The sequence below is a fragment of the Myotis lucifugus genome, unplaced genomic scaffold (assembly GCF_000147115.1).
Source record: "Myotis lucifugus unplaced genomic scaffold, Myoluc2.0 scaffold_150, whole genome shotgun sequence".
In the NCBI taxonomy this organism is placed as follows: Eukaryota; Metazoa; Chordata; class Mammalia; order Chiroptera; family Vespertilionidae; genus Myotis; species Myotis lucifugus.
In genome coordinates this window covers 525,832-552,183 of record NW_005871198.1, presented here as the reverse complement: position 1 = coordinate 552,183, position 26,352 = coordinate 525,832, and the positions used below count along the sequence as shown (strand labels likewise).

General features: G+C 40.9%; 1 protein-coding gene and 1 pseudogene across 2 annotated transcripts in view; one reads left to right on the top strand and one right to left on the bottom strand.

Moving 5' to 3' along the window:
• Window positions 1-26,073, bottom strand: part of ARHGAP18 (Rho GTPase activating protein 18) — a 124,040-nt gene extending 97,967 nt beyond the window's left edge. For both annotated transcript variants that reach the window (XM_006095052.3, XM_023759151.1), the window contains exon 1: window positions 25,875-26,073. In XM_006095052.3, the coding sequence (XP_006095114.1) occupies window positions 25,875-25,987 (113 nt within the window). In that variant the 5' untranslated portion in view covers window positions 25,988-26,073. The remainder of the gene's footprint in view (window positions 1-25,874) is intronic.
• Window positions 12,487-13,678, top strand: LOC106698220 (annotated as a pseudogene).
• Window positions 26,074-26,352: the final 279 nt, after the last annotated feature.

Sequence of the window (26,352 nt, the reverse complement as noted above, 5' to 3'; positions counted from 1 at the left end):
GGACACTCTAGTTATAGTCACTTTTCCATAGTTACAAAAGTCAAGCTTGGCTAGAGATGCTAAGAAGTCTAAAGCCAAAATTATATGGACAAGAAGAGTGGGGCAGGGAAACTTCAAGATTTCCAATCAAAATGCTGAGGAGCCATTATTATGCCTTGTGTACTTCAGCATCCACAGCAACTCCTTGCAACTGTGGAGTGGAGGCGAGGCCAAATCTTTGCTTTCCTGACCGAACTATTGAGTAGTCACCTGGATGTAGAGAACTACTGCTGTTCTAGAATCCACGAAACCAGTGATCCTTTGCTAAAATTCTTATTCAGGAGTATTTCTTAATATTGTTATACATAATAAGGGTGTCCTCTGTAAGTGAAAACACCCCAATGTAGAAAATTTAACGTGAACCAGCATTTGCTTGTATATAGATTCCATCTACTTTTCTCCCACTCCAGATGTGCACTAGTATATAAATTCAATTCCTAGACTCTCAAGCAAGAATAAAAATACCACATCATATAATGATGATGCCATTATAAATATACCTCCATTGCATTTGAGCTATTAACATTTTTTTGCTTTTATAAAAAGAGTAAACAAAACAATTCATTTCATTATTACATTGCCTTAAAATACAGCATCCCTGGCTGGGTGGCTCAGCTGGTTGGAGCATCATTCCATACACCAAAAGGTTGAGGGTTCAATTCCTGGTCAGAGCACATACCTAGGTTATGAATTCAACCCCTGGTCATGTTGCCTATGGGAGGCAACCAATTGATATTTCTCTCTCACATCAATATTTCTCTCTCTCTCTCTCTCTCTCTCTCTCTCTCTCTCTCTCTCTCTTCCTCTCTCTAAGAATCAATAAAAACATATCCTCAGATGAGGATTAAAAAAATACAACAATGTGAAAGAAAATGCAAAATTAATAACAAACTAAAACCCACGGGATATTAGTTAAGAGTTGTCCAATGTAGGACAACCCTTCTGGGACAGTGCGGAGATCTAAAACCAAGAATTTCACCTGCCTTGTTTTCCAAGAACATGGTGAGCAAGCTCACAGGTCAGGCAGCCTATCATCTCCTCTTCCTCACTTATTGGTTGCCTTCACGTAGCAGATGTTCCAGGCAGCTACAGAATACCTCTATTGTTCCCTCTCCACTGTCTCACCAGGCACTATCCTTCCGCTACCATGGAATATATGAGATTAAATTCTCTTACAGAACTGATTTTAACTTATTAGATTTGTGATGCAACAATTATGCCAATAGAACACTGTCATTATAGAATCATAGGCTTTTTAAGGCAGGGTCACTGAAGATCCAGTGTATGAAAGCAGACATTGCCTCAATCCCAATCTCACCTGGACCAAAGTCCTTCCCCACCAACCCCCTACCTCCCCAGCTTTGGCTGAATCAAGGAAAGGACAGGATTGGCATCTGTAATTATGAAGGCATGGCAGTCACAGAAGAGATAACTCCAGTTTGGGAATTTAAAACAACCCATGCGATTTCTCTTTGCCCAGCCAGAATACTGATATGACCCCTGAAAGTCCTTTGCCTCATTTCCACGTGGCCTCGGGCTAGCTTCCCTTTCTGGCCCAGTTTCCAAAGCAAAAGAGGAGGTTTTAGAGCCAAGTAGCAGCACAAGAGGAATGAAACCAGAGCTGCCACCAACACAGGCTGCAAATGAAATCTCGTGGACACCCAGATACGAGTATCTGTGGGTAGTTATTAAAACATACATTTCTGACACCGGTGTTAGAGAATCAAGGTCTTTTGTTTTATTAGGTTTTTTGTGTTGTTGTGTTTTTTTTAAAAAAAAAAAAGGCAGAAAAAAGAAAACATAGAGGTACAAAGAAAAATTTTTATGTCCCAAAACATTGTTGTATACTCAGCAATCATTTATTGACTATACACAGCATGCTTGGCATTATCTAGATGGTGGGATTCAGGGATAAAGAAAACATGTTCAATGCTTTTGTGGTTTATATTCTAAGATGGATACAATAAACGTACACATATAGCTGAGAAGAAACAGGGAACTATACAAAAATATTTTTTTAAATCACACAAATAATGCATTTTTGTCAAAAAAAACATAATGCATTTTTATCAAAGGACATAGCTTAATAATATTACTCTCTGCTATTAGCTGTTCTTTTGTCTATTTCTTCTCTCTTCCCCTTTTGCTTCTTTTTCTTTTTTACTGTTCTGATTTAAATCAGTTGTTCTCAGACTTACATACTCCAGAAAAAAAAGTTAATTTGGGGTGGAGGGCATAAACACAGAGCTGGAAACTTTGCAGATACCAAAGAAGGGCATTGTAAAAAATGTTTTATTGATTGATTTTTTTTTTTTTTTTTGAGAGAGAGAGAGAGAGAGAGACATCAGTTTGCTGTTCCACTTATTTATACATTCATTGCTTGATTCTTGTAAGTGCCCCGACTGGGGATTGAACCTGCAACCTTGGTGTATTGGGGCGATGCTCTAATCAACTGAGCTACTCAGCCAGGGCCAAGAAGGGCATTTTTTAAAAAGGAAGACTATGTCTAATTACACTAGCTTCATTTAATTAAAAGAATATTTGATCACATCCATTCAAGTATAAACCACCAACACCAGGTCCTTTCACATTTGATTGAAAATGTGGAATTATAGAACAAGAAGAATTCTCAGTAACAAATAGGAGGAGAGAAAAGCCCTGATGGGTCAAAAATGTAATGGAGAATAGAGGTTGGAGATGACAACGATTTTTCATATTTCACACTTTTTAGTAGGGCCAGACCAATTTGCCTGTAACAATGCAATAACAAAGAACCAAGGCATGTCTTTGTCTTGCATGGAGTGGGTGAGATGAAGGCGGACACCATCAAGAATCCTACAATGATGTAGGGATAACTGGAAAGTAATCCAGAAGTGTTACCATGGGGGAGTTTTGCTAAGAACATAATGCTGAGACAAACACTTGTGAGAAAATTACTTTTTTAAGAGAGGCAGAAAAAGAGAAGAAGCCAGAGGCCAAGAAACAGGAGATAGTTGAAGTGCAGATAAAGGTTGCAGCAGCTGAAAAATAAAGTACAGGTCTGAGACGTTCGAGGGAGAATAAAGTAGCAAAGCTCTCACAGGCTCCCTGAGCAGGCCCGAGCAGAGGGATGTCTGCGATGACTCAGATGTCACGAGTGCGACCGGGCGCGGGCCAGCAGCAGGACTGCCCGTGCAGGGAGGAAGTAAGAGAGGAAATGATGCATGAGACAGCTAGGAAACACTGTAAAGTTACATTTCTGTGGTTTCTTCAGCAAAAATGCATGTGTCAAACATTCTGCACCTTGGTTGAAATATAACTGAGAGAATAACTACATATTAACGACACATGCTTTGAGATAGCACGTCTAGGAATGTGTGCGAAGGAAAAAATATACTGAGGAAAAAAGTCAACAGTGGCTAGCTCTGCAGGAGTATATGTGACCTTTAACTTTCTTCTTGGCATTGTTAGTTATTTTTTTCAAATGTTCTGCAATGAGAATGCTATTTTGTTGGTAGAATTTTTGAAATTCCCTAACTGCCTATGTTAGAACATTGTGTGTTTATAAGTTTCATGGACACACATACACACACAAAACGTGTCCACCTACTTTAAATATTCTGGAACTTTTAGCACTCGGGGGTAGGGGGGGCACCCCAAAACACCACGACTATATCCATAGACATTCTGTAGATCATCATGGCTGGCCATCTAGTGACTTTCACATATAAGACATATAACCAAAGTACACAGATTGGTCATACGTCAGGCAAAGTTCATCATGAAAGCCGAGAAATTTCAGCCCACTAAGTTCTTTAACCTAAAGCCGGACACTGTCAGGGGCCAACATCATAAGGAACTTTTCACCAAGACCCGTAAAAAGCAACTTTAGGATTACATAGGCTATCAGCCCTGAAATGTTCTAGTATTAAATAAGGTGCTTCGTGGTCATAAGGAAGTGGAATAGGTACTTTTGAAGTAAACAGGGCCAAGCCAGTATGCAAGCTCATGAAACAGAGAATGGCATTCTTCCTCCCGCAAGCTCAGGCTGTGGACAGTTGACATAGTAAAGTCACTAAGAGAACAGACTCCAGAACAGACTGCCAGGGTTTTGAACCCAGTTCTACCAATTTCCTAGCGTGTCATCTTGAACAAGGTTCTTTACCTCTGTGCCTCAGTTTCCTCAATTATAAAACAGAGATAATAATTATCCCTACCCTTATAGTATTGTGAAGTATAGAGGAATCAGTATTCACATATAGGATATTCTATAAAGCACACAGGGCAGTACTAGACAAATACAGGGCAAATAAAGATTAGCTATTGTTATATATTTTTCACCATAAGAAAGCCCAGCCTTCTCAAAAATTATACTTAAAAGCAACTGTAAACTGTTAATCAAATTGGTGACCATTTGATACAGTTTTTCCATAGTCAAAAATACAAGTTGCTTTCTTCCCTTCCCACTTCCTCTTTGTCTGTCCATCTCTGAGCTACATACAAAGATTAATCTGATCGATACTAGAGTTCCTCAAAAGTAACGGCATCCCAAGAGTGAGCGGCCCAGCGGGTTTTCCCCAATGTATCACGCTCTTCCTTGCTCGAGCCCTCCCCTAGGAAACCAAAGAAACTTCTTTACTCAACAATCAGTGTGTTGGCAACAACTTTCAAAATCAAAAGCAAGTTGACTTACTGTAAAAGAAAATTCTGTCCGAAAGTAAAATGAAATACGTTTATTGCAAAAGGCTGTAATAACTAGATCTCCCTCAGAGCAACACAGCCTCTCAGAACCCAATTCAGAGAATTTCCTCCTCGTGAACTTGTCTTCCCATCCCTGCCCGCCCCCTCTACCCTCAGCGCCCCCCCCCCCCCCCCGATTCACCAGAGGCTTCCTGAGCATGCCACACGCGATTATCAGGGAGCACTAGAAAGCCAACCCACTCCACCCCAAAATCTGACCAATGACAGTAGCTTCTAGCCTAGTACTCCACCAATAAGATGCCAAACCAAAGGTTTCCTGGTAGGTAAGCTGACAGATGCCAGAGGCTTACCCAGAATTCCCTTGGCTCCTCACAAGTAGTTGACTTCTTCCCGGGTCATCCTCTTCCCTGGGCTACTAGGAAAGCCAACCTCCTGGATATTCTATCGAAACATAGGCTGAGAGCTTCCAAATCCTCATAACTGCAACCACGATTTATATACTCTGGCTTTCTCCAGATTCCACATTTCTTTCAGAAATCAGGGGAAAGTTCACCTTGTCAACTTTCATTGAATTATCTCCTAAAAACCATTCATTATAAGCACAAGTTTCATCACTTTATGATGTCAAATGGCTGCAAATGCTGAGCAAGCACTACGCTTACTTGTTAAGGATCAGCCCAGCTTCTATATACCCCCCCCTAAAAATTTGAATTTTTTTTCCAGGGTTTTGGGGGGGGGTGGGGGGGGGGGGAATCATAAACTACCAGTTTCCAAACTTACTAGTAACTGCAAATGGTAAACTATGAAAATGTAAAGGGTCTGAGGGTCTACTGACAGAGCTTGTGGCTGGAACCTTGGGCCCATAGAGTTAAGAAAGTGCTCTCTGCCTGTCTGGGGCAGACAAGCCATAACTTCTTCCTTCTCTGCGCCAACCGGACCCATCAGGACACCCCAGCTCAGGCTCAAAGCCCTCTCCTCAATGCAGGTACTTTCCTACCCCAAAACCAAATCCTGCCCAAACCACTCCAACAAGATGAAACTGTCTCTGATCCTCTTAAATGAATGTAAGATGCCCTTCCTCTGCGAATACCCGTAACAGGTTGTTGATTTCTTCAGCCTCCATTATAGTGGTTGTAACTTCCTGTTCTGCATCAGATATGTGACACAGCTCATCAGCCGTAGCAGAAATTAGAAAACCCTTATAGGAGTCGCTCTCTGACTAGCTCAGGGCAGAACACAAGTACCTGTTCAACAAACTTCACAGAGGTACCAAGCAGTTTGTTGTTTTTTTAATGATGTCTCATCATTGACAGCTGTACTGGGTAATGAAAACAAACACAGCTCCTACTCGTGACAATGAGTCCATCTTTTGGAGCTTAAGCAGGACTGATTCTAATGCACAGCATCTAATAATTGTCTAATAAAAAAATAAAATAAAAATAAAAAACCTCTATTTTCTACTTCCTTGAGAATCGCAATTGTCCCAAGGCCCAGAGGCAGATTCCAAGTCATTCTTTCCATCCCAAAATGTGTGTGCTGTTACGCTTCTTAGTCTGGAATTTAACGAACACGCTGAACCAAGGGGGCTAACCTGACATTTCTAGGGGAAGAAGTCGTGGTTACCACTAATGACCGCTCCCCAGACAGGCCTCAGAGGCGCGTCAGCAGTGGGGAGCAAACTTATCAATCTCTATCATAAAAGACAACAGCCTGGAGAAACCCAGCAGCTACCAGGCAATGACTCTCTCAGGTGAAGGCGGGAGCTTCTCCCAGAAAGGAGAAAAGGACAGATAATGTTTTGACATTTGAAAATTTCAGAGGAATTCAATGAGAGATACAGGGACAATAATCCATTTACATATATATATGAATAGTTTCAGAAATCATTCTAAGTGTGAAGGCAAAATACACACATAGAGACACCTTCCTATTCCTCTTTTTCATTGCTCAGAAAAATTATACTTTTCCCACTCACTTTTCATGGGGATCTGAGACAACAGCCTCCCTGGATAAACAATTCTTTCCATACCTCCCCCACTCCTGGCATCCCAGCCTTCAAATTTCCATTCTGAATTTTGAAACTACAAAGAGGTTTGACCATTTAAGTCAACTTGTCATTTAATTTTTTTAAATAGATTTTTATTGATTTTAGAGAGGAAGGGAGAGGGATAGAGAGAAACATCAATGATGAGAGAGAATCATTGATCGGCTGCCTCCTGCACACCCCACACTGGGGATCGAGCCCACAACCTAGGCATGTGCCCTTGGCCGGAATTGAACCTGGGACCCTTCAGTCTACAGGCCAATGCTCTTATCTACTGAGCCAAACCACCTAGGGAGTAATTTTAAAAGGGGGATAGTTAATGTCTGTTTTTAAAATAATTACATAAATTCAAATCAAGTCTAATGCTAATAACAAGAAAACCTGGGATTGCTTTAACTAAAGAGTCCATTCATAACATTTTGTTCATCACAAAATCAACACAAATTTCCTGCCCATGTAAATTCATATGTATATGTGAAATGATTTGTATGGAAATTATAAGTAGAAATAAAGTTATTCATAAACTGCTAATACTATCTTCACATTAGTATAGTGCTTAAACTGGTACATGCCATTAAAATAAATAAAACCACTGATGAATTAAATATATGCTTATCAGATATATTCCTCCTACAAATGCTATAGTTAAAATGAAAAAGCCTTAAATATCAGATGTGTCTTAAGCAAAACTCTTAAATATCTGATGTGTAGATTTTTATTCTAGTCTCAAGTCATCTGTCATTACATATAACATATATATTCTCCAAATGTAAAATGATTCATGTTCCAAACATAATAAAACATGATGACAATTCAGAAAGTAAAGAAACCACTGATTATTTACATTACTCACAGGTACAATTTTAGACACTATAAATAATGTTTATTTTCAAACAAATAATTAATATTGTCCTTCTTTGGCATGTAAGGTAATGCAAATAAAATAGTACATTGTGTAAATATTTATTTGGAAAATATTCATGCATAGAAGAGGAAAATATTCATGCATATCAATAATGCAGCATTATATAGATTTGTAGCATTTAATAATGCTCTCAAAAAGAATGAAAACATTTTGTTCTGTGATTTCATGAGCTTAACCACCTATGTCACAATTTAGGAGATTCATGAGGGACCAAACAAATCCCTCATGAAATTCACTCTTTCAATCATTTCTTCAAGATGCTTGGAGTATTAAAATTTCAGGTGAAAATTTAAAGACTAACTCTCTCCAAGCTTTAAAACTTACTGGCCAGAGGTTCCTCAAAACAAAATTTTATAATAGACATTTTTAATTTTAGTCCTATCAATTAAAAATAACAGTACACCTGAACAGGTGTCTCCCTGGCCACCTACCCAGGAAGCTTATTTGAGGAGATGTGGACTAACCAAAGGTCTCTAATGGATACTCCATCCATGTAACTACAGGAATCTTCTCCCACCCATCGTCTGTTTTCAGGTCTCCCCAAGGCCATCGAGGGGTTACATACATGCCTCCCTACAGCCAAGAGCTCTGGTAACTGCTGTGCCTCAGGGTCTCACTCCTTCTTGGTCAGCCCTCAGCAGCCTCCAGGCTCCTTGGAGGCTCCTGCAGGCCCCCTCCATTGCCACCTGTGTCTCAGGTACAGCCTCCTCTTGCAGCCACCAGGGGCTGCCTCGGTACTGCCACTGCCAGCACCCCTGTAAGGTGACAGAAGCAACTGTCCCTTACTTCTCAACTGCTCTCCTTTCCTAGTCTCTGCCCATGTTTCTGTTCTTCACCTTGAAGCCCAGGGACACCCCCTCCCTCCTTCCCTAGACTGAGACCTCTAGGCGCACTGGCCCGAGACAAAATGCTTGCTTCCTTCTCCCCAGAGAGGCAGGTTGTCCAGGGAGTCAAGCAGCCTGACAGGACCCCTTTCTCAAGATGATCCCATCATGTCTGGGTTCCCCGGCAGCACGGGGTTCATATATCCTTCCCCTTTCCTGCACTGGGGCTGCAGACATAGCACTTTGGGAAGATCGCTCCATGCAAACCATTTTTCCAGGCACAGGGACAATGGACATAATGTCAAGAATCTATAAGGACATGTCAAGGGTCTTAAAAAGGCACAGAATCTCGGGAGACAACTAGGAGAGCATGCAGTCCTCACCCAAAGAACTCTACCTGGTATAGCAGTGCAGGGTGGCATCCCTCGGAGAGCAGGGGCGCTTGGAGTGGGCACAGAGTGCTATTCTTGCTTAGATTAGCCATTTGTGGCAGCAGAACATGTCATGCAGGGACACCTTGGCCTGGGAATCAACTATTTATAAAACGGGTCTAGATTTAGGACCAAGAATAAGGCAATTCCCCAACCTTTGGCCTCCTGTCAAGTTCCAAATTACTTTGCCTAAAAGTAGGCAAGCTCCAGAAAGAGCTGTGGTGAGTTGATCACTTGGTTGTCAGTTATAAACTGAGAAATCTATTTGCATTGAAAAAATATCCATGGCTAAGCTCTGCAGCCACCCAGCCAGCCCTCACTCACCACCTTCTTCAATCACCTTCTTCAATATTTTCTGTAATTTAATGAAAAGCGCTTTTGAAACAACAAATAAGCCATTTTATTTTGATACTTTTGGGTGTGTGGTAGGCTAAGACTTCAATGTTGTTGTGGCCCCTGAAGTATTTGAATGACTTTATTAAGTGGACAGAGTTGTTCGTTAGCTAGTGTGTGACATCTCCACACTTGCACAGCAGAAGAGAATTGCTTATTTAGATTCCAGTGGGACGTTCTCATGCAACAGAGAAGGAAGGTACTGGGACCGTCTAGTTAGGGAAGACCTGCAGGCAATGTAGCTTCACAGCTGTTTCACTGTACTGTTTCAAGAGTTAAATCTGACTATTCAGCTTTTGTAGAAAAATACAATCATCAAATGGCAATGAGGGTGGTGGTAGTGGTGACAGCAGTATATTTTAAAGGCATATCTTGTTACCGTGTCACACGGGAGATTTTTAATGCATGTGAAGGGTTTCCAGTTTATAAATGCCAATGAATAGAGACAGAAGAGGGGCTCCAGACTAGGGCTCTCTCCTCCATCCAGTATACAGGTACCTTTACTTCTCCATCAGCTCCTGCAGCCCCACCACAGCCCAGACTGCTGCTCTGAAAGAACCAGGTGACAGCCCTAGCTGGTTTGACTCAGTGGATAGAGAGTCAGCCTACGGACAGAAGGGTCCTGGGTTTGATGCCGGCCAAAGACACAGGCTCCGGTTTCAGGCTTGATCCCCAGTAGGGGGCATGCAGGAGGCAGCTGATCAATGATTCTCATCATTGATGTCTCTCTCTCTCTCTCTCTCTCTCTCTCTCTCTCTCTCTCTCCCCCCCCCCTTCCTCTCTGAAATCAATAAAAATACATTTTTTTTAAAAAAAGAACCAGGTCACGGCCTTCCACAGCAGACCCTTCCCATGACCAAGGCCCCACTGCTATTCACACCCTTGCTTTGAATACAGAGAAATTGAAGAGAGACAACAGCAGCATCTAGGCCTCTCAATAGAATGCAAAGGACCCCCGTTCAATCCAGAATTGATCCGCACACAAGCTGTGTGACCTGAGGCTCTCTGTTCCATGTATGTGAGCTTTCTCTTCTTTAAGACAAGGATAATAATTCTTACCTATGAGGATCAAACAAATTCTATTTTAAACATTGGAACATAGACAGTACTCAATAAATATTTGTTTTTCTTTTCCTCTATGATCTAATTTGCCCCAGTTACATGAATAGCTGACCACAAAATGCCAGGAGACGCCTCAGGGCCACACCAAATTATTTACTAAATGGCAGAATTTAGTAAAACTATTTATTACTTTGTGGCAGTAAATGGTATCTTGGGGCCTGAAAGTAGTGAAGGTGATCTCCCAAAGTGCCGACTTTACCAGCAGTACATTGCTTAGAATCCACGTTGGATAACCTTCTCGCAATACCAAAGAGAGCAGAGTTTTTATTGCTATAAAAAGGAACACAAACGACTAGACAATCGAGCACTCCGCTGTAGTTTATCTTGCTCTGTATCTACTTCTAGAAACCACATTCAGTTTACAAAAGTTGGAAACAAATAATTTCTGTGAATGACAGAGCGGGGAAGACAGACAGCAGACTGCCCAGGTTCAAATCCCAGCTGTGCCACTTTCTAGCTGTAGGACCTCAAGCAAGCCACTTTACCCTCCGCGCCTCCAGTTCTTCAGGTGTAAACTGGGGATATCACCTACCTGCTTGGGTTGTTATGAGGATTAAATGAGTTAACATAGCCTCTAACTTGCCTGAAAACCTATGTTCTGAAAATAAAATTTAAAAAATTTAAAAACACTGAGGCTGTCCTATTCTTTTAAATGGAAAAAGTAACATACTACATGACTACCCAAGACCCTCAACCAGTTTTCTAAAACATAACACACAGCAAACCTCCAACACATAATCAACAAATGATCATGTAGACTGCAAAATGCTTAAAATGCTTCTTACTGAAGATCAAGAACTAGTAACATTAAATGTTGTTTCTGGGCAGTGACATGGCAGATGTTCTCTGGACCAACACTATGTATGTTTTCACAATGTCCACATACTAAAAAAATAACTCGAGATATTTCCCCCACATTTGTGTTTAAAAATTTGTACTGGGTTTGCAGGCATACATATAAATGTTCCCTCCAAATAAACATAAGCTGAAAATTGTCATATTAAAAGACTTATGTGCTGTGAGGCTTGGGTATTAAAAAGTAAACAACATTCTTACTGTGGAAACATGTTCACTAAAGGGAGACCCTGCAGGGAATGCCTGTATGGGTGAAATGGATGGTGGCCAATAGAAGAAGGGCAATTTAACATTAACAACTACTAAAAATATGTTCCTGATTCCAAATTATACAATGTTTCTGCATATAAAGAGAAAGCAATATTTTCAGATTTCACAAATCGTGTTCCCTGGAACATCAATAATAAGTGTTCTTTAAAAAAAATAATAAAAGGCTCCTAGAAATATGTTTCTTGCCACAAATTTTTTTAGGAATTCATAATACATGCTAAGATATTACATGCTACAAGAAGTCCTGTAGGAAACTTTGTTTACACCAAAACATTAGACCACAAAGCCCTTTTCTAATAGAACACCTAGTAACAGTGTTCCACACACAGTTAGGGAAACAAAGATCTAACAATTTGGCTTATTGTTTGAAGAGATTTTGCTTTAAGCAGATTAACAAACTCTTAAGCTCGACTGAAATCTATAGAAAGCTATTAGAATAGGCCTTTCGTTTTATGGATACCTAGCCTGGACTGTGATTTCAAGCTTCAGGCTTCAAACTAAGCTCAAAAGGGAATACAGTTGACTCTTGAACAATGGGCGGAGGAAGGGGAGTGGGGGCACCACCACCCCACCCCCCACAGTCGAAAATCCACTTATAACTTTTGACTCCCCAAAAACTTAACTACTAATAGCCTATTGTTGACCTGAACCCTTACCAATAACATAAACAGTTGGTTCACATATATTTTGCATGTTTCATCTATTATATACTGTATTCTTACAATAAAGTAAGCTAGAAAAAAGAAAATCATAAGGTTCGCCTGTGGGTTTTTTTCAAATTGTCACAAATCTCCAACAAATTTTCCAATATATTTATTGAAGAAAATCCACATATAAGTGGGCCTGCACAGTTCAAACCCATGTTGCTCGAGAGTCCACATGGGAGCTGCTCTCGGCACAAGCATGTATGGCAAAGGCAAGAGTAACAGCAGCGCCATCCCGTCCAGCAGCCAGGCCTGGGAGAAGTTAGCACTCTACATATATGAATATCTGGCCCATGTAGAAGCTCAGAAATCGGCCCAAACGTTTTTATCAGAGATAAGATGGGGGGGAAAACATCACATTAGGGGAGCCACCAGGATTCTTACATTCTTGGTGCATATTGTGGGATCTCTACGGTACAGCTCCAGAAAGACAGGAAACATATGAACATTCAAGGGAAGCAAAAGCCGTCCATGATGATAGTGCTGCAGCAGCTCCCCAGTCCAGTGCCAGGAACCATTCCCCCAGGAGATGGCATGCCAGTAGGTCCTGTACCACCAGGGTCCTTTCAGCCTTTTATGTCACCTCAGTACCCTGGAGGCCCAAGACCCACAGTGAGGATACCTATCTAACCAGGCACTTGGAGGGGTCCCAGGAAGTCAGCTATCACATCCCAATAGAATGGGCCCAAATGGACAACAAGGACCTCCAAATACGGGTGGACCAATGCCCAGAATGGCACCTCCAAGAGGAATGGTGCCCTTAGACCACAAAACTATGGAGGTGCAATGAGACACCTACTGAATGTTTTAGGTGGCCCTGGAATGCCTAGAATGAACATGGGTCCAGGTGGTGACAGACCTTGGCCAAACCCAACAAATGCCGATTCAGTACCATACTCCTCAGCATCTCCTAGGAACTATGTAGATCCCCTGGGATATGGAGGGCCACCAGGAACACCCATCATCCTAGTCCAGCAGATTCAACCAACTCTGCAGACAACATGTATACATGAATGAATGCAGAACCTGCTAGACCTAACAAGCCTAATTTTCCAATGGGCCCTGGTTCAGATGGACCCATGGGTGGAATGGAGTCGCATCACATGAATGGCTCTTTAGGCCCAGGAGGTATGGACAGTATTTCCAAGTTCTCTCCTACTTGGAATAGCATGACAATGAGTGTGCAATCCATCACCAAGTCTCTTCATGAAAACCACAGTGAGTCAGCCCTTCACAGAACTACTAGGGAAGAAAATTATTCATCACACTGTACAGTTAAACAAAGGAACCTTAGTCACACCGAATCAACCTTTTTATTTCCTGGTCTTCCCTATTTTGTGAAGAAAGTGGGTTCCAACGTGATTCAAACAACTGCACAGAGCAGGATGTAAGAATTACCCTAAAATTAACTGCAAATAATTATCTGTGTATGTGTGGGAAAGAGAATGTATTATATATGTGTATGTTATATGGTCATACACACATGCATACATTGACCCACAGGACACTGTAAAATATTATCACATGACATCTTAAATAGAAATAAGTAGGGACTTTCATCCTATCCCTTTTTCACAGTTACATTTTAATTTTTAAAAGTTGTTCTTGCCCCTCCCTGAACTATTTTGTGCTGTGTATATACTGTTTTATGTATGTTATTTTTAAAGGTGAATTCAGATGCTATGGTTTTGTAAATGTCTGCAATCATAGATAGGAATAAAATAGTTTATTTGAGAGCTTTCATTAAATTGCATCTGATGCAAGTTATCCTGGTGGGGAGGAGTAGGAAGAGTCAACTGTAGTTTCTTTCCTTTGCTTGCAAAATGGAGATGATTATGATTATCAATCTGTAGTATAGGAATAAAAAAAAGGTAGTGAAAATGTGGTTCTCTAAATGACCCTAAAATCTGAGGAATTAAGTCATCTGACAAAACATTACCATCATTCCAATAATTTAAATTGAGGCAGTAGGTTCTCACAAAAACAATGACAGTCTTAAACTGAAATGCAATGTATTTTTAAAGAAATGTAAACATATTCTAATCTTAAGGTACAGTTTTTTAAAAATTCCCTTTTTTAAGGGAAACACACTCTCCCGGTCCCCTGGAGTTCAAAGGTTATCCTAGCCATTTATCTCCCTCCTTGCTGTGAAGGAAGTGTGGCAAGAAGCAAATACAGTTTAGTAATAGTCATAATAAAGCACAGATTTGTAAACAAGGAAGAAAGGAAATCCTGCAGTGATGCTACTGAGGTATGAAGGCTCAATTATAACTGTTACCAGAAAACTGCTAAATGTAACTCATGTACTGGGAGTAGAAAAACCAAGTAATTCAAATACTAATAATTAATTTTTATATAGCCTCTGGGATGTCTTCCAAAAGTACTCTATCATCTCAAAAATATCATGTACTCCAAAGTACATTTGTGTCCAATAGTCCCTTAGCATAAATATCACTGGATAGATGTAAATAAATAAGGGCCTTTGGCAACTTTGCTGCTATCAAATAAAAGGAACATGTTCTTTGCAAGGAGTATCTCATTTCCCAGGACTCTATTCTTCCCAAATTCAAATTTACATCCTTTTTTGAAAAATATTTTTAAGAATCAAGCATAAGCTTTTGGTGGAAAGAAAATAAAAAAGACCTAAACTAACCTACAAATAATAAGAACTCAACCCTTCCAAAAATATCAAATATCAACTCACAAATATAGGATATGGAATCTATCTACTGCTAAGGATAAAGAAAAATTAGGGTAAAGAAAAATGCTCTTCTAGTGGAGAATTCTGAAGTCAAGCTCCAAGGAACGGAAGTTTCTATATTACAGTAGAAGCTAGTAAACCCAGGAAAGGCAGATAAGGACAGATGCTTGTTGCCTACTGATGATGGCTTCCCTATGTGCAAGCCATTGCCTCACTCAGAGGTGAGACCTATTATTCCACGATCTTGAATCTGAGTTGGCCAATAATTAGTTTGCCAATACATTATGGCCAAGTGGCACTGAGTAACTTGTGAAGCTAGGCCCTGAGAACCCTGGCAGGTTCCACCCAGATGTTGTAGAATGCTCACTGTGGGGTAAGTCAGCAAGAGTGTAGGAAGTCTGACTATCCTGATACCACCATGCTATGAGGAAGCCCAGGCTGATCATGTGGAGAAGCTGTGCAAGCAGAAAGAGATGACCCAAAACAAACCCGGACATAAAGAAGCTTTGGTGACCCCGCCTCAGGCCTCCTTGCTTGATGGACCCCAAGAAAAAACTTGATTATAATCCTTCAGAATCAAGAAAGAAAATTATTTTAAACCACTAAGTTTTATAGTGGTATGTTACACAACAGATAGCAAACAACCACCTTGACTTTCAAGATAGGGGTCACAAGGTCATGGTGCCTGGGCCAGATCTCACTTGCAGACAGAATTTGGCAGGGCGGGGATGGAGTGGTGGGGGCGGCTTATTCAGTATTCTAAAAATTCTAGCTAACATTTTCTACCAAAACCCAAACTTTTATGAGGTCTGTATTTTTCAGTCATCAACTTCACTCATTTAATACATAATCTACTAGCCCTCTGTTCTTAAATACATGAAACTTTCACTAAGAAACCGGAGCAAAGGATTAATACACTATACAATTACATAAAATATCCAGTGTGATGACACTGTTTGATTATGCTATAATACAGAATGATGAGAAAATGCTACAATTCAAAAGAATTTTTGTCTGGAAATACTAAATCATATATATCCATGTTTTAAATAATAAGTAAAAATATTAATAATCAATTATTTAGTTTAAAAATATATATACAAATTTACTTCTACCTTGATCCAAATAACTTCTATCAGATGATAGATCATAGCTTTGACTGTATTATTTGGACCAGAGAGAAATAAACAGACACACACTCAGTAACTCTAGTAAAAACATTAATTATAGAATAAGTTGGTCGAGTTACATGTTTCTAGACCACCTATAAATAGCCAAAGTTCCTTTCAACTTTCAGTTGCCAATATCTTTCCTTACCCAAACCAAATCTCAATTACTCAACCACAAATTATTTTAACATTTTATACCTCAAAAGAGAGAACCATGCCACAGCTTCCTAAATATGATACTGAAAAAGTTGTTTTAGAATCCATTTGAATTATATGGGAAGCTCTTCAGAGCAGGAATTCTTACATTGATCTATTCTAGGTTTATCATTTACACCCAGCAAAGCCCTTCACAGCTGTTTAGTCAAAGTAGATACTTTTAAAAATAATTTAAAACTTAATAAATTCCATATTTACATATCCTAAATGTCTATCTAACTTACCCAAATCTCTTTCTAGGTAGGATTTTAATTTTGTGCTGCTCATCAACAATATATGATCCCTACTATTTGCCTCAAAATAGGGATGGTATCTGACAGACTTTAGCATGGAGAGATTCACCAGATCCCTACAGCCAAACCACCCAAAAGTCAACATTCTTATTAATGTGAATCCCAATATTTTTCTACACACTTCCAGTTTCATAGCAGCAAGATGTTAAGCCATTTATTTCCCAGTTTATTAAATTAATTACATCATAGTTTTAATCTGATTCAACTAGGATAGCAAGACCATATATCAATTTCCACCTCCTTAAATTTTCCAAAATAAATGACGCATTTAGGCATGCCTAATCCCTAATGGGAGACAGGCATATTTAGGAGCTGTGGAAGACGTGTGGAATCTCCCTTTATCTTGAGAAACACATTGTACTCAGAAAGATAAAACTAAAGGCAGCAAAGGACACAGCACCTTCACTTCTCAGTCCACAATGGTCCTGGGAGGCAACAAAGAAATATTGAAAGATAACCCCCAACTTAGTTGAAGATTTTATTTGGGTTTGAAACATTTATTTCTAAGAATGTTATTGGATAGTAGTTATATAGCAGCAATGACGCAAATAAATGGTGTTTGGGGTTTCTCTGGCTGGTGAACATAAATCTATTAATCCATAAAATGTCACTATTGAAGAATTTACAGCTCCATGGAATTTAAATATAATTTCTGCAAATCTCCTCCCCCCCCCCCCCTGCTTATTGAATGCATTTCTAATTGGCATATGTCTCTCTTCTGCCTCCAGTTCAACTTCCTCTAGATACTCTCAGGGAAAAAGTCCCCAGTCGCTCAGAAAGGGAAGCAAACAGCCTGCCCTGGTGAGCCATTTATAAGCAGGAGTTGCTAAGTTCATAGCAGCTTCAAGTACAAGATGTAGGGAGGGCTTTGAGAAGAACTGGCTAAGCAGACAGTTTCCTAGCTCAGGACCCAGTGCGCTGTAGGCATTCAAAATAAATGTATCATGTATGATATAGATGAAGAGAAAAATCAACAGCTCCGTTTTCAAATGTGTGCACTAAATGGGAAAGGGGGTGGGGCACAGGGATCAGGGGGAACTGGCTGGGGGAACACATCCCCCCAGATCTCTGCCATGGATAGCACACCCAGCTTAGCCCTGCTCCGTGAAACAGCACTTCTTGGTTATGAGATCAAGAGTTGTTCATAAAGCACATAAACATGTTGTAAGGGCAACAAAGATGAAAAACTATCCTTCCTTTAAATACTTTAGTTATAGTGATTACTTTTACCTGTAAGAATTCAAATAACCTAAAGTCAATTTGCTCACTGAAGAACATGAGCAAATAATTTTTTCTTGCTCTACATGACATGATTTTCATTGTACTCTTATTAAGAGTACAAATGATTTAGAAATTTACATCTGCCCAAACTAAACTATGAAAAGCAATTCAAAATAGTCACCTGAGCCTAACATTCAATAGTTTAAAGCCCTTCTTGGTAGTCTTGGTAATTATTGAAATAAACATATTCTGAGATATTTTTATAACTCATTTCACAAATGTTATTTTTAAAATTTAGACGTTACACTCCATGTGTATTAAAGCAAACATGCTCTTCCCAAACCATTTACAAATCAATCTCAAAAATCTGACAGCCCTGAATCATCATAGAAAATTGTTGTGCTTTATATCAAGCACTCTTCTAAGTGCATCACATGTATTAACGCATTCAAGACTCATAAACTCTTGAGTAAGGTATTATTATCCCCAGTTTGTAGAAGGAAAATAAACTGAGGCCCTACAACATTAAACAGGCCTTTCCAGGACTCTGACCTGGAAAGCCTAGCTCCAAAGTCTGTGTGTGTAATCACTCCACTCCACTCCCTCTCACATTCATTCACTCGGTCCTTCATTCAAACTTTTATTAGCACGACAATTCTGGTTTGGTGAAATGTCTAGGGAAAATTTAAGATATTGTATTGAAAAGGATTTACAAAAATATTCCTCATCTGTATATTTTTTAAAAGCCTCCAAAGCTACATGTTTTGTCTTTATAATAATTAACTTTGTGAGGCAGACAAAGCATTGTTATGCTCATCTCATAGGTAAGGAATCAGATAAAGGTTTTCCTAAATGGCTTGGCCACGATACTACCTCCCTTCTACAGGCTGCCCTACCCACCAACTACTTAAAAAGACCCCAAAGATCCCCAAATGGTCAAATCATGGGCTGTCTGAGGCAGCTCAGAAAGATTCACTGGCAAATATGATCCTCCTTCATAACTTTGAAGTTAGAAAACAGCATGGGTCTGCTGGCTATGATATGTAAGATGATAAGGGCAACAAGGCTGAGACGGCCATTAAGAGACATGCTCAAGCTCAGAATGAAGAGATGATTAGGCCAGTGGACTGAAGAATCTCAAAGAGAAAGCAGGCATGCCACATGGCCAGTCACAGAGGGTAGAAGACCAGCGATGTTTCCTTTCCCTATGACCCAGATGCCTGCAAGAAACCCCGTTTTCCCTAAAGACGCTTAAGTGTTCTTTGCAGCTAAAAAGCAACTACCAAAACACATGTGTAAAGGCAATAACATTTCACACTTCCTTTTAACACAGAAATTGAGATACTTAGGGGACTTGAGTATGAGAAAGACTCCAGATGTCACACTGGTCACACACGTCTCCATGGTTTCTGTTTATTTCTTGCAAAAAAAAGAAGGGGGGCGGGGTGTGGTGGAGGATAAACTTGGCCAGCTCATAGATCACAGCAACAATCATAGAAGTCAAATACTTGCAACAATAAAGATTTTTTAAAAAATAAAATAAAAAGAATTTATCTTCACAGTTACCCAGACATCATCCCTTTTGCTCCCTCTGCCCTAACTCACCCCCAAGATCTTTATTCATCCCCACTCTCCTCCCATAAGGAGACTTCTTATTCTCTATCTCTTCTTATCAAAATAAAAATGTCATTAAATATCAATACCAATCAAAGGCAGCCAAGGGAGTGAGACCTCACTGATCTATGACCATGGAGCACAGGGAACTTCCACTGCAGACAAGTGCAGCTTTGGCCTCTAGAATAGTGGGGTCTTTTTCTAATGTGTGAATGATGCCCATGTTTATAGCTAACAGGGAATCTGTATATATAAAAGGCTGATATGCAAAGTGTCCCCTCAGGAGTTGGACCCGGAGACCGAGAGTTCGATCGCTCACTATGACATGCACAGACCACCAGGGGGTGGCACAGAACGAGGAAGGCCTCAGCCAGCAGCCAGGGAAGGAAGGCCCCGGCCAGCAGCCAGAAGGCCCCAATCAGCCCTGATCGCCAGCCAGGCCTAGGGACCCTACCCATGCACAAATTTCATACACTGGGCCTCTAGTTTAAAAATAAGAGGGGAAAAAAATCATTTTGCTGGTCCAATTATTAAAAACTATTTAAACCTAAATGCCATCCAATCCAATAGCAATCAATTGTGCATCATTAAATGCATTCATTTTTATGAGTTCATTTTGCTGCAATATTCTTAAAAGCCTGATAAATACTAAGAACTTAAACCATAAAAAGAACAAACATAAACCTTTAAATAAGCACAAGCCCCACTTAGAAAAGAGAGAGATACAGTGCAGGTGAACAAAGAAAGAAGTGGCCATGGGTACAAGGCAAAGTTTGCAGCAGTGTTTTGGGGGGAGGCGTGTCTTGAGATTTATGAATCCTTACATATGAGAGGCATAAAGATAACATAAGTTCTTTACATTAAGATAGCTTTAAACAGGCCCACAAAAATCACAAGCCTCACAGATGAGGGCAGTTAAAATTCAAATAACATAAGTAAGTAAAGGTAAGACCTGCCCATTTGAAATACTGGGTGTGTCTTTTCACAATTCAAGAGAAAAGTATAGATAAGGCTTCTAAACTATACGATAGAGAAAGTATGTTTCTATAAAAGCACTCCCATGTCATGAAATAGAGGAGTAGGTTGATTCAGAAAACAGTAATCCATAGATAGGTTAAAAATGTTTTGGTCACCAAATTCTACAAAATTAGAATGAGAAAACATGCCCTAAATTCTAAGGTTAAAAAAAATAAGAAGACATGTAACTTCCATATTGCATTGTAAAAAGTTATAACCATCCCTTCCTTCACCAAAAATATTCATAATTTCAGATAAAACACAAATTCAGAAGGAAAAAACTCTACTCATACTTTAGCACATAGCTGTTTTTTTTTAAATGCTGTGAATTTGTGTAAAAACTTTGACTCATCAAGAACGACAATACCTTTTCCTTAAAGCTTCTCTCAAGATGTTTCTGAGTCGCATGTCCAAAACTGAGCTTCAGATCTTGCCCTGTCTACCTCCCTTCACTCTGGAAGTCTTCCCGATCTAAATCAATGGAGTTGCATAGGCCAAACCTTGCAACAGTCTTTAGTCTCATTTGCTCATATACCACAAACATCAGGAAATCCTACAGGCTCTTCCTCCAAAATATTTCATGCTCACCACCTCCACTACCTAAACAACTAAAACCTTGGCCCAACAAGCCATCACCTTACCCTCCTGAGTAGTGTCTCTTCTTCTACAGACTACATTCAACAAAACAGCCAGAGGGACCTTTTAAAGCCAAAATGTGCTCTGTTTCCCCATGTTCAAAACCCTCCTCACTCACTGGCTTCCCATCTCACTTGAAGCAAAATTAAAAGCTCTTACCCTAACTCTTACCCCCATATATCTGCAAGGCTCACCTGCTCAGGTCTTCATTTTCCACTGCGTACCCTCCTTTCCCAACCCAGGTGTTTGTTTTCATTGCAGCCCCAGCTCCTAGACAACTGTCTGACACACAGTAAGAGCTCAGTAAGTACATGTGGAATGACTGAGTGACCGAATGGTTATGCTTACTCAGTAAGTTGTTAGAACCCAGAAATAGGTAAGCCTTACAAAGTCAAGAACTAAAGCTAAGTATATGAAGATGGCCCCTAGGCAGTGGTAGTTCTTAAAGGAGGGAACCATGGAGGCTGCCAAAAGAGGACCCACCCACATTCCATCTTGCCCTAAAATTCAAGGTTGCAGGCCTCAGTGTGGCCCACCCATGCCCCAAGGCAGGCCTGCTAACATTGTTCAACTTGCAAATGTGGCTCTGGTTCAAAAGGACACTTCCAAGGTCTTTCAAACTCCAAGGACTGAACTTTAACATGATGGTTAATTTTCAGTTATGCCATTTTTAGTTAAGCACGTGGATTACAGCCATATTTCTTAACACATGACAAAATATTTATGAAAATGTAACATAATGTTTATGTTATATGGTGCAAGGCTCAATCATTTCCTTCCTTTCCTTTACCTGGTGTTAAGGACAGAAGCAGCTAGCTATGAACCAGGCACTGTTTTGTGGGCTTTGCATGGATCATCCCACTTAATCCTCCCAATGAAGGGAGAGCTGTTATGAAGTTCAGCTTACAAGCAGAGAGTTAACACTTCTCCAAGACCACACTGCTAACGAGGGGCAGAGCAGAGATGTGAACCCAGGCACGTTGGCCCCAGAGCCCAGAGTTTCAGGATGTACAACACGATGACATATGCCTCTTGGTTCTGCTTATTCAGCACCAGAGGCACTTGCGGTCAACAAAACAAGATCCTGCATCACAAATGCTATACATTTATTCATAAAAGACATTTTTTAAAAACCTCATATATCAACTAGAGTTAAGTCCAATAAGAAGGAAAATATCTTTGAGGTCAATATTTACCAAAAATATTAGCTAAAACGGATACTAAGCAAACAAAATAGTTTTTCTTAAAAAGACAGGAAAGTCAAGGGAGAGCAGTAAGAATAGACAAAATGCATTATTCTTGGAAAAACTGCTTTGCAAAGGTAAACATTAAGAAATCTGCTTGAGCCGAACCGGTTTGGCTCAGTGGATAGAGCTTCGGCCTGCGGACTCAAGGGTCCCAGGTTCGATTCCGGGCAAGGGCATGTACCTTGGTTGCGGGCACATCCCCACTGGGGGGCGTGCAGGAAGCAGCTGATCGATGTTTCTCTCTCATCGATGTTTCTAACTCTCTATCCCTTTCCCTTCTTCTCTGTAAAAAATCAATAAAATATATTTTAAAAAAAAAGAAATCTGCTTGAGCCCTGGCCGGGTTTGCTCAGTGGTTGGAACATCGGGCCCTTGGACTGAAGGGTCTCAGGTTCAATTCCGGTCAAGGGCAAGTGCCTCGGCTGCAAGCTCAGTCTTCCTCATGGGAGGACAGGGGGTGAGAGGGGAGAACAGTCAATGTGAGAGACACATCCATGATCTCTCTCCTCTCTCTGTCTCTCCCCCTCCCTTCCACTCTCTCTAAAAATCAATGCAGAAAATAGCCTCAGGTGATGATTAACAAATAAACAAATAAAAATAAAGTGGTTTCTACAACCTCCATCCCCAAATATTTTTAAAAATAATAATAAATAAAAAGAAATCTGCTTGAAAATAAACAGGTAAATAAAGTCTTATAAATATAGCTACTCATAAAGTGGTTTCCTTTGTAAACATTTGACTGTGTACAAGTCAGAACAACTAATATTAACATATTTATTTAAATCCTAATGTTTTAAGGAGAAAATATGACCCCCCAAAATTGAAAACAGGATTCAGTAAATATTTGCGAGGCTCTAAGAGTAGGAGAAATTCTTTTCCTGGCGTCTAATGAATGTTTCCTGATTGAGAGGGATAATGCAATAGAGGGAATTTTAGATGCACAGGTAACTTACAAAAAGATTAATTCCCTACTATCGCAGCTTTTCCAAAGATCAAATAAAATAGGACTTGGTAAGGTAAGGTTAAAAATCAATCACTTTCTATAAATATCCTCAATCATACACATAGTCCTTTACACCTTTCAAATGGCATATACATGAGTTCATCTTACTAAACTAAAAGTTTGATTAAGTAACTCATCAAAGCTCATATTATTTTGAAGAGACCAAATCTTGCAATTAGCCAAGTTAGATTTCTGCACTCCCTCCAGCAACTTTTCAATAGGTGGTAATGGGGGTGAGGGTAGGGGTGGGGAGAGCGGGGGTCGGGAGGACAGAATCTAACTTTTTCCTCTTTTTAAGAGTTTGATTTGTTTCGGTTTGGTTTTGCCTTTTGAAGAGCTTTTTAAAATAGGCATCAACCATCAACTCTGTATCTCTGAGCAGCTTCCCACTGGCTGACCAACCGAGCCAGAACCAAAGTCCTACGCATTCCTTCCCCCACCATCCTCAGCAAGTCAAATTCTGAGCTCATCCACCCTCAAATCACTCCTCCCTCCATCCACCTCCTCCCACCCACTTGCACTATCTCAACCCTTCCAGGCTAAACAGGGTACCTCCCAAAGTAACACTAAGCTTATCTGATAAATTATTCCATGCTTAAGGGGAAAAGCTACTAGGGACTGGCTCTCTTCTCTCCTCCCTGCCTTTCCTCCCAGCCGTCAAACCAGAGCTCCCATCTTCTCCCGCCGACATAACTGTCCCTAGGACTCGAATCCGGTGGTGAGAATCTGGGGTCAGTATGCACAAGCAATATGGCAGCCAGCAGGGGCACTCACTGCATGAGCAGTGCCCAGCCTGCCACACCAGTGCCTCCAGATTCTGCTTTAGCATAGGCTGAGAACGGTCTGTTCCTCTCTTATGTTCTCTCAACCCACAACAGGCTGCAAACTACCAACACAGGATAAAGCCTCCAGAACTGGATATGCAGCCCCAGGCAAAGGCCTAGACCCACAGACCTTGTGACAACTGAATACATTCCTGGAGGGTTGGTGTCCTCAAGGTGAAAATAAGAAGTCTGGCCTCACTTCCTTAAGGTTCCTTCCACTCTCACAGTAAAGATCCAAGAGGCAGCTCAGCTCCTCGGGCCACCCAGAGGAGAATGTCACAGGAAAATATGCCAAGCTTGCACATTCTGGCAATTTTGACTGTCATGTGGACTCCAAGTTATGAAAGGTATGGGGCTGGTGTCACAGACTGCTTACTGCTGAGAGGTCACATCACTGCTCCACAAAAGAGAGATGAAAACACTTTATGATCTCACAGAAAATACTTAAAGCAACAGAAAATAGAATGGAAATATGCCTAAGGCCCAGGAGGCAGGTCCCTCATGTCTTTGGAAATGAATTCATTCTCAATGGGACACATACTGTGGTTGCTACAGAAGAAAAGTTCTGGTCAGCCTGGGTACCTCAGGCAGAACATAGCAGCCAGCCATTCCTTTGATTTGAACACCCCTCCCCTCCCCCCCCCCATTTGGGGATTTTAAAACAAATGAAAGAAGGCATTATTTCAGCTTAAGGCATAAGCATAAGTCAGTCACATAAGAACAAAGGAGGTTTTATTATCACACGGAACGTCATGGAGGAAACATGCTTACTGACAACTACTTTAGTGTTTTACACAATCAGGTTAGCATTTGCTTTTTGCAAGCGTCCAGGCTAATATTTACCATTTCTATCTAAGGCTGAGGTGAAAATATTCGGATAGTGAGAAGGTCATTAAGGGAAAGAAGGAAAAAAAAAAAAAGTCCTTGAAAACAGAACAAAGTACACAGATAGAGAGAAAGGTACTCCGCACCTCAGTGGTCTGTGGACATTTGCCCTTTCCACCTATAAAGTGATTTAACATTAACCACGTTTCTCTGGCCTCACTGTACTATCTCCCCACAAAAACTCCTTTTTGAAATTCCCCCGCCCCCACACACGCACACACCCAAATCCACATACACAAAAGAATATGAGACACACCGCCCCAGGCAGTGTCTTGGGCTTTTTGCCTAAGAAGTTTGCTTTCAGCAAAGGAGAGAGGGAAGGAAAAAAAAAAGACTCTAACAACAACAGCTTGTACAGTGAACACCCCCCCTGCTGTTGGCACACTTTCCCAACTAACAGTTCCAGCGCTGAGCCTTGAGCCCATTCAAGAATTCCACCTCATAGGAAGTGTTTCAAATATAGTCATTTGATCTTTCAGCATTTGCAAATGCACCTGCTAAGCAACAAGTCTGACAGCCGTAGCCTCAGCCCACCCTCCCCATCTTTCCCAGCAATTATGTGAGGGGTTTCCGACTTGGACTAGAAGAGAGAGATGCAGAGTCCATGAAACCCCCGCCAAACACTTCTGCAGCTGCAGGCGGTCAGGTTCCGCATGCGGAGTCCTTCCTCCGTCCCCGCGCCAACTACCCTGTCACTTCTTTCCTGGAGCAGGTGAGCGGTTTTTTGTTTTGTTCTCTGGCTTTCAAATGCCAGGGCTTACCTGGAGGTGGCTTCCTCCCCTCCCTGGCCATGGCTCTCCCCCACGGCCCGATCCTTGCTGCTGGGGTGGTAGGCAGTGAGCACGACTCCCTGGGAACTGGAGAGCCAGCTCATGGTGAGAGAAGGGGCATAATTTCTGCGATCCTGACACTGAGAAGGGGAGTGAAGTTCCTGGCTCGCCTGGCAACTCCGTTCATTAGCATCGGCCAGCTCCTCCTCCCGAAGCCAGCGATTCACACGGGAGGGGCGGGGCCTCTCCCCTGAAGGGCTGCCCGGCTGTCCAATGGGAAGGGCTGTGACTCAGTATTGTTTCAGCCCGGGGCCATTCCAGTGTGAATGCTTTAGTTAAGAGATATAGGGGTGGAGGATTACTTGTTGCCACCACCCAGGAGAAATTCAAATCTGATTCAACTGCCTGGCTGTAGACTGCTCTCATCACTGTAAGCAGAAGCCGTCTTGGCTAGGAAACAATGAGCTAC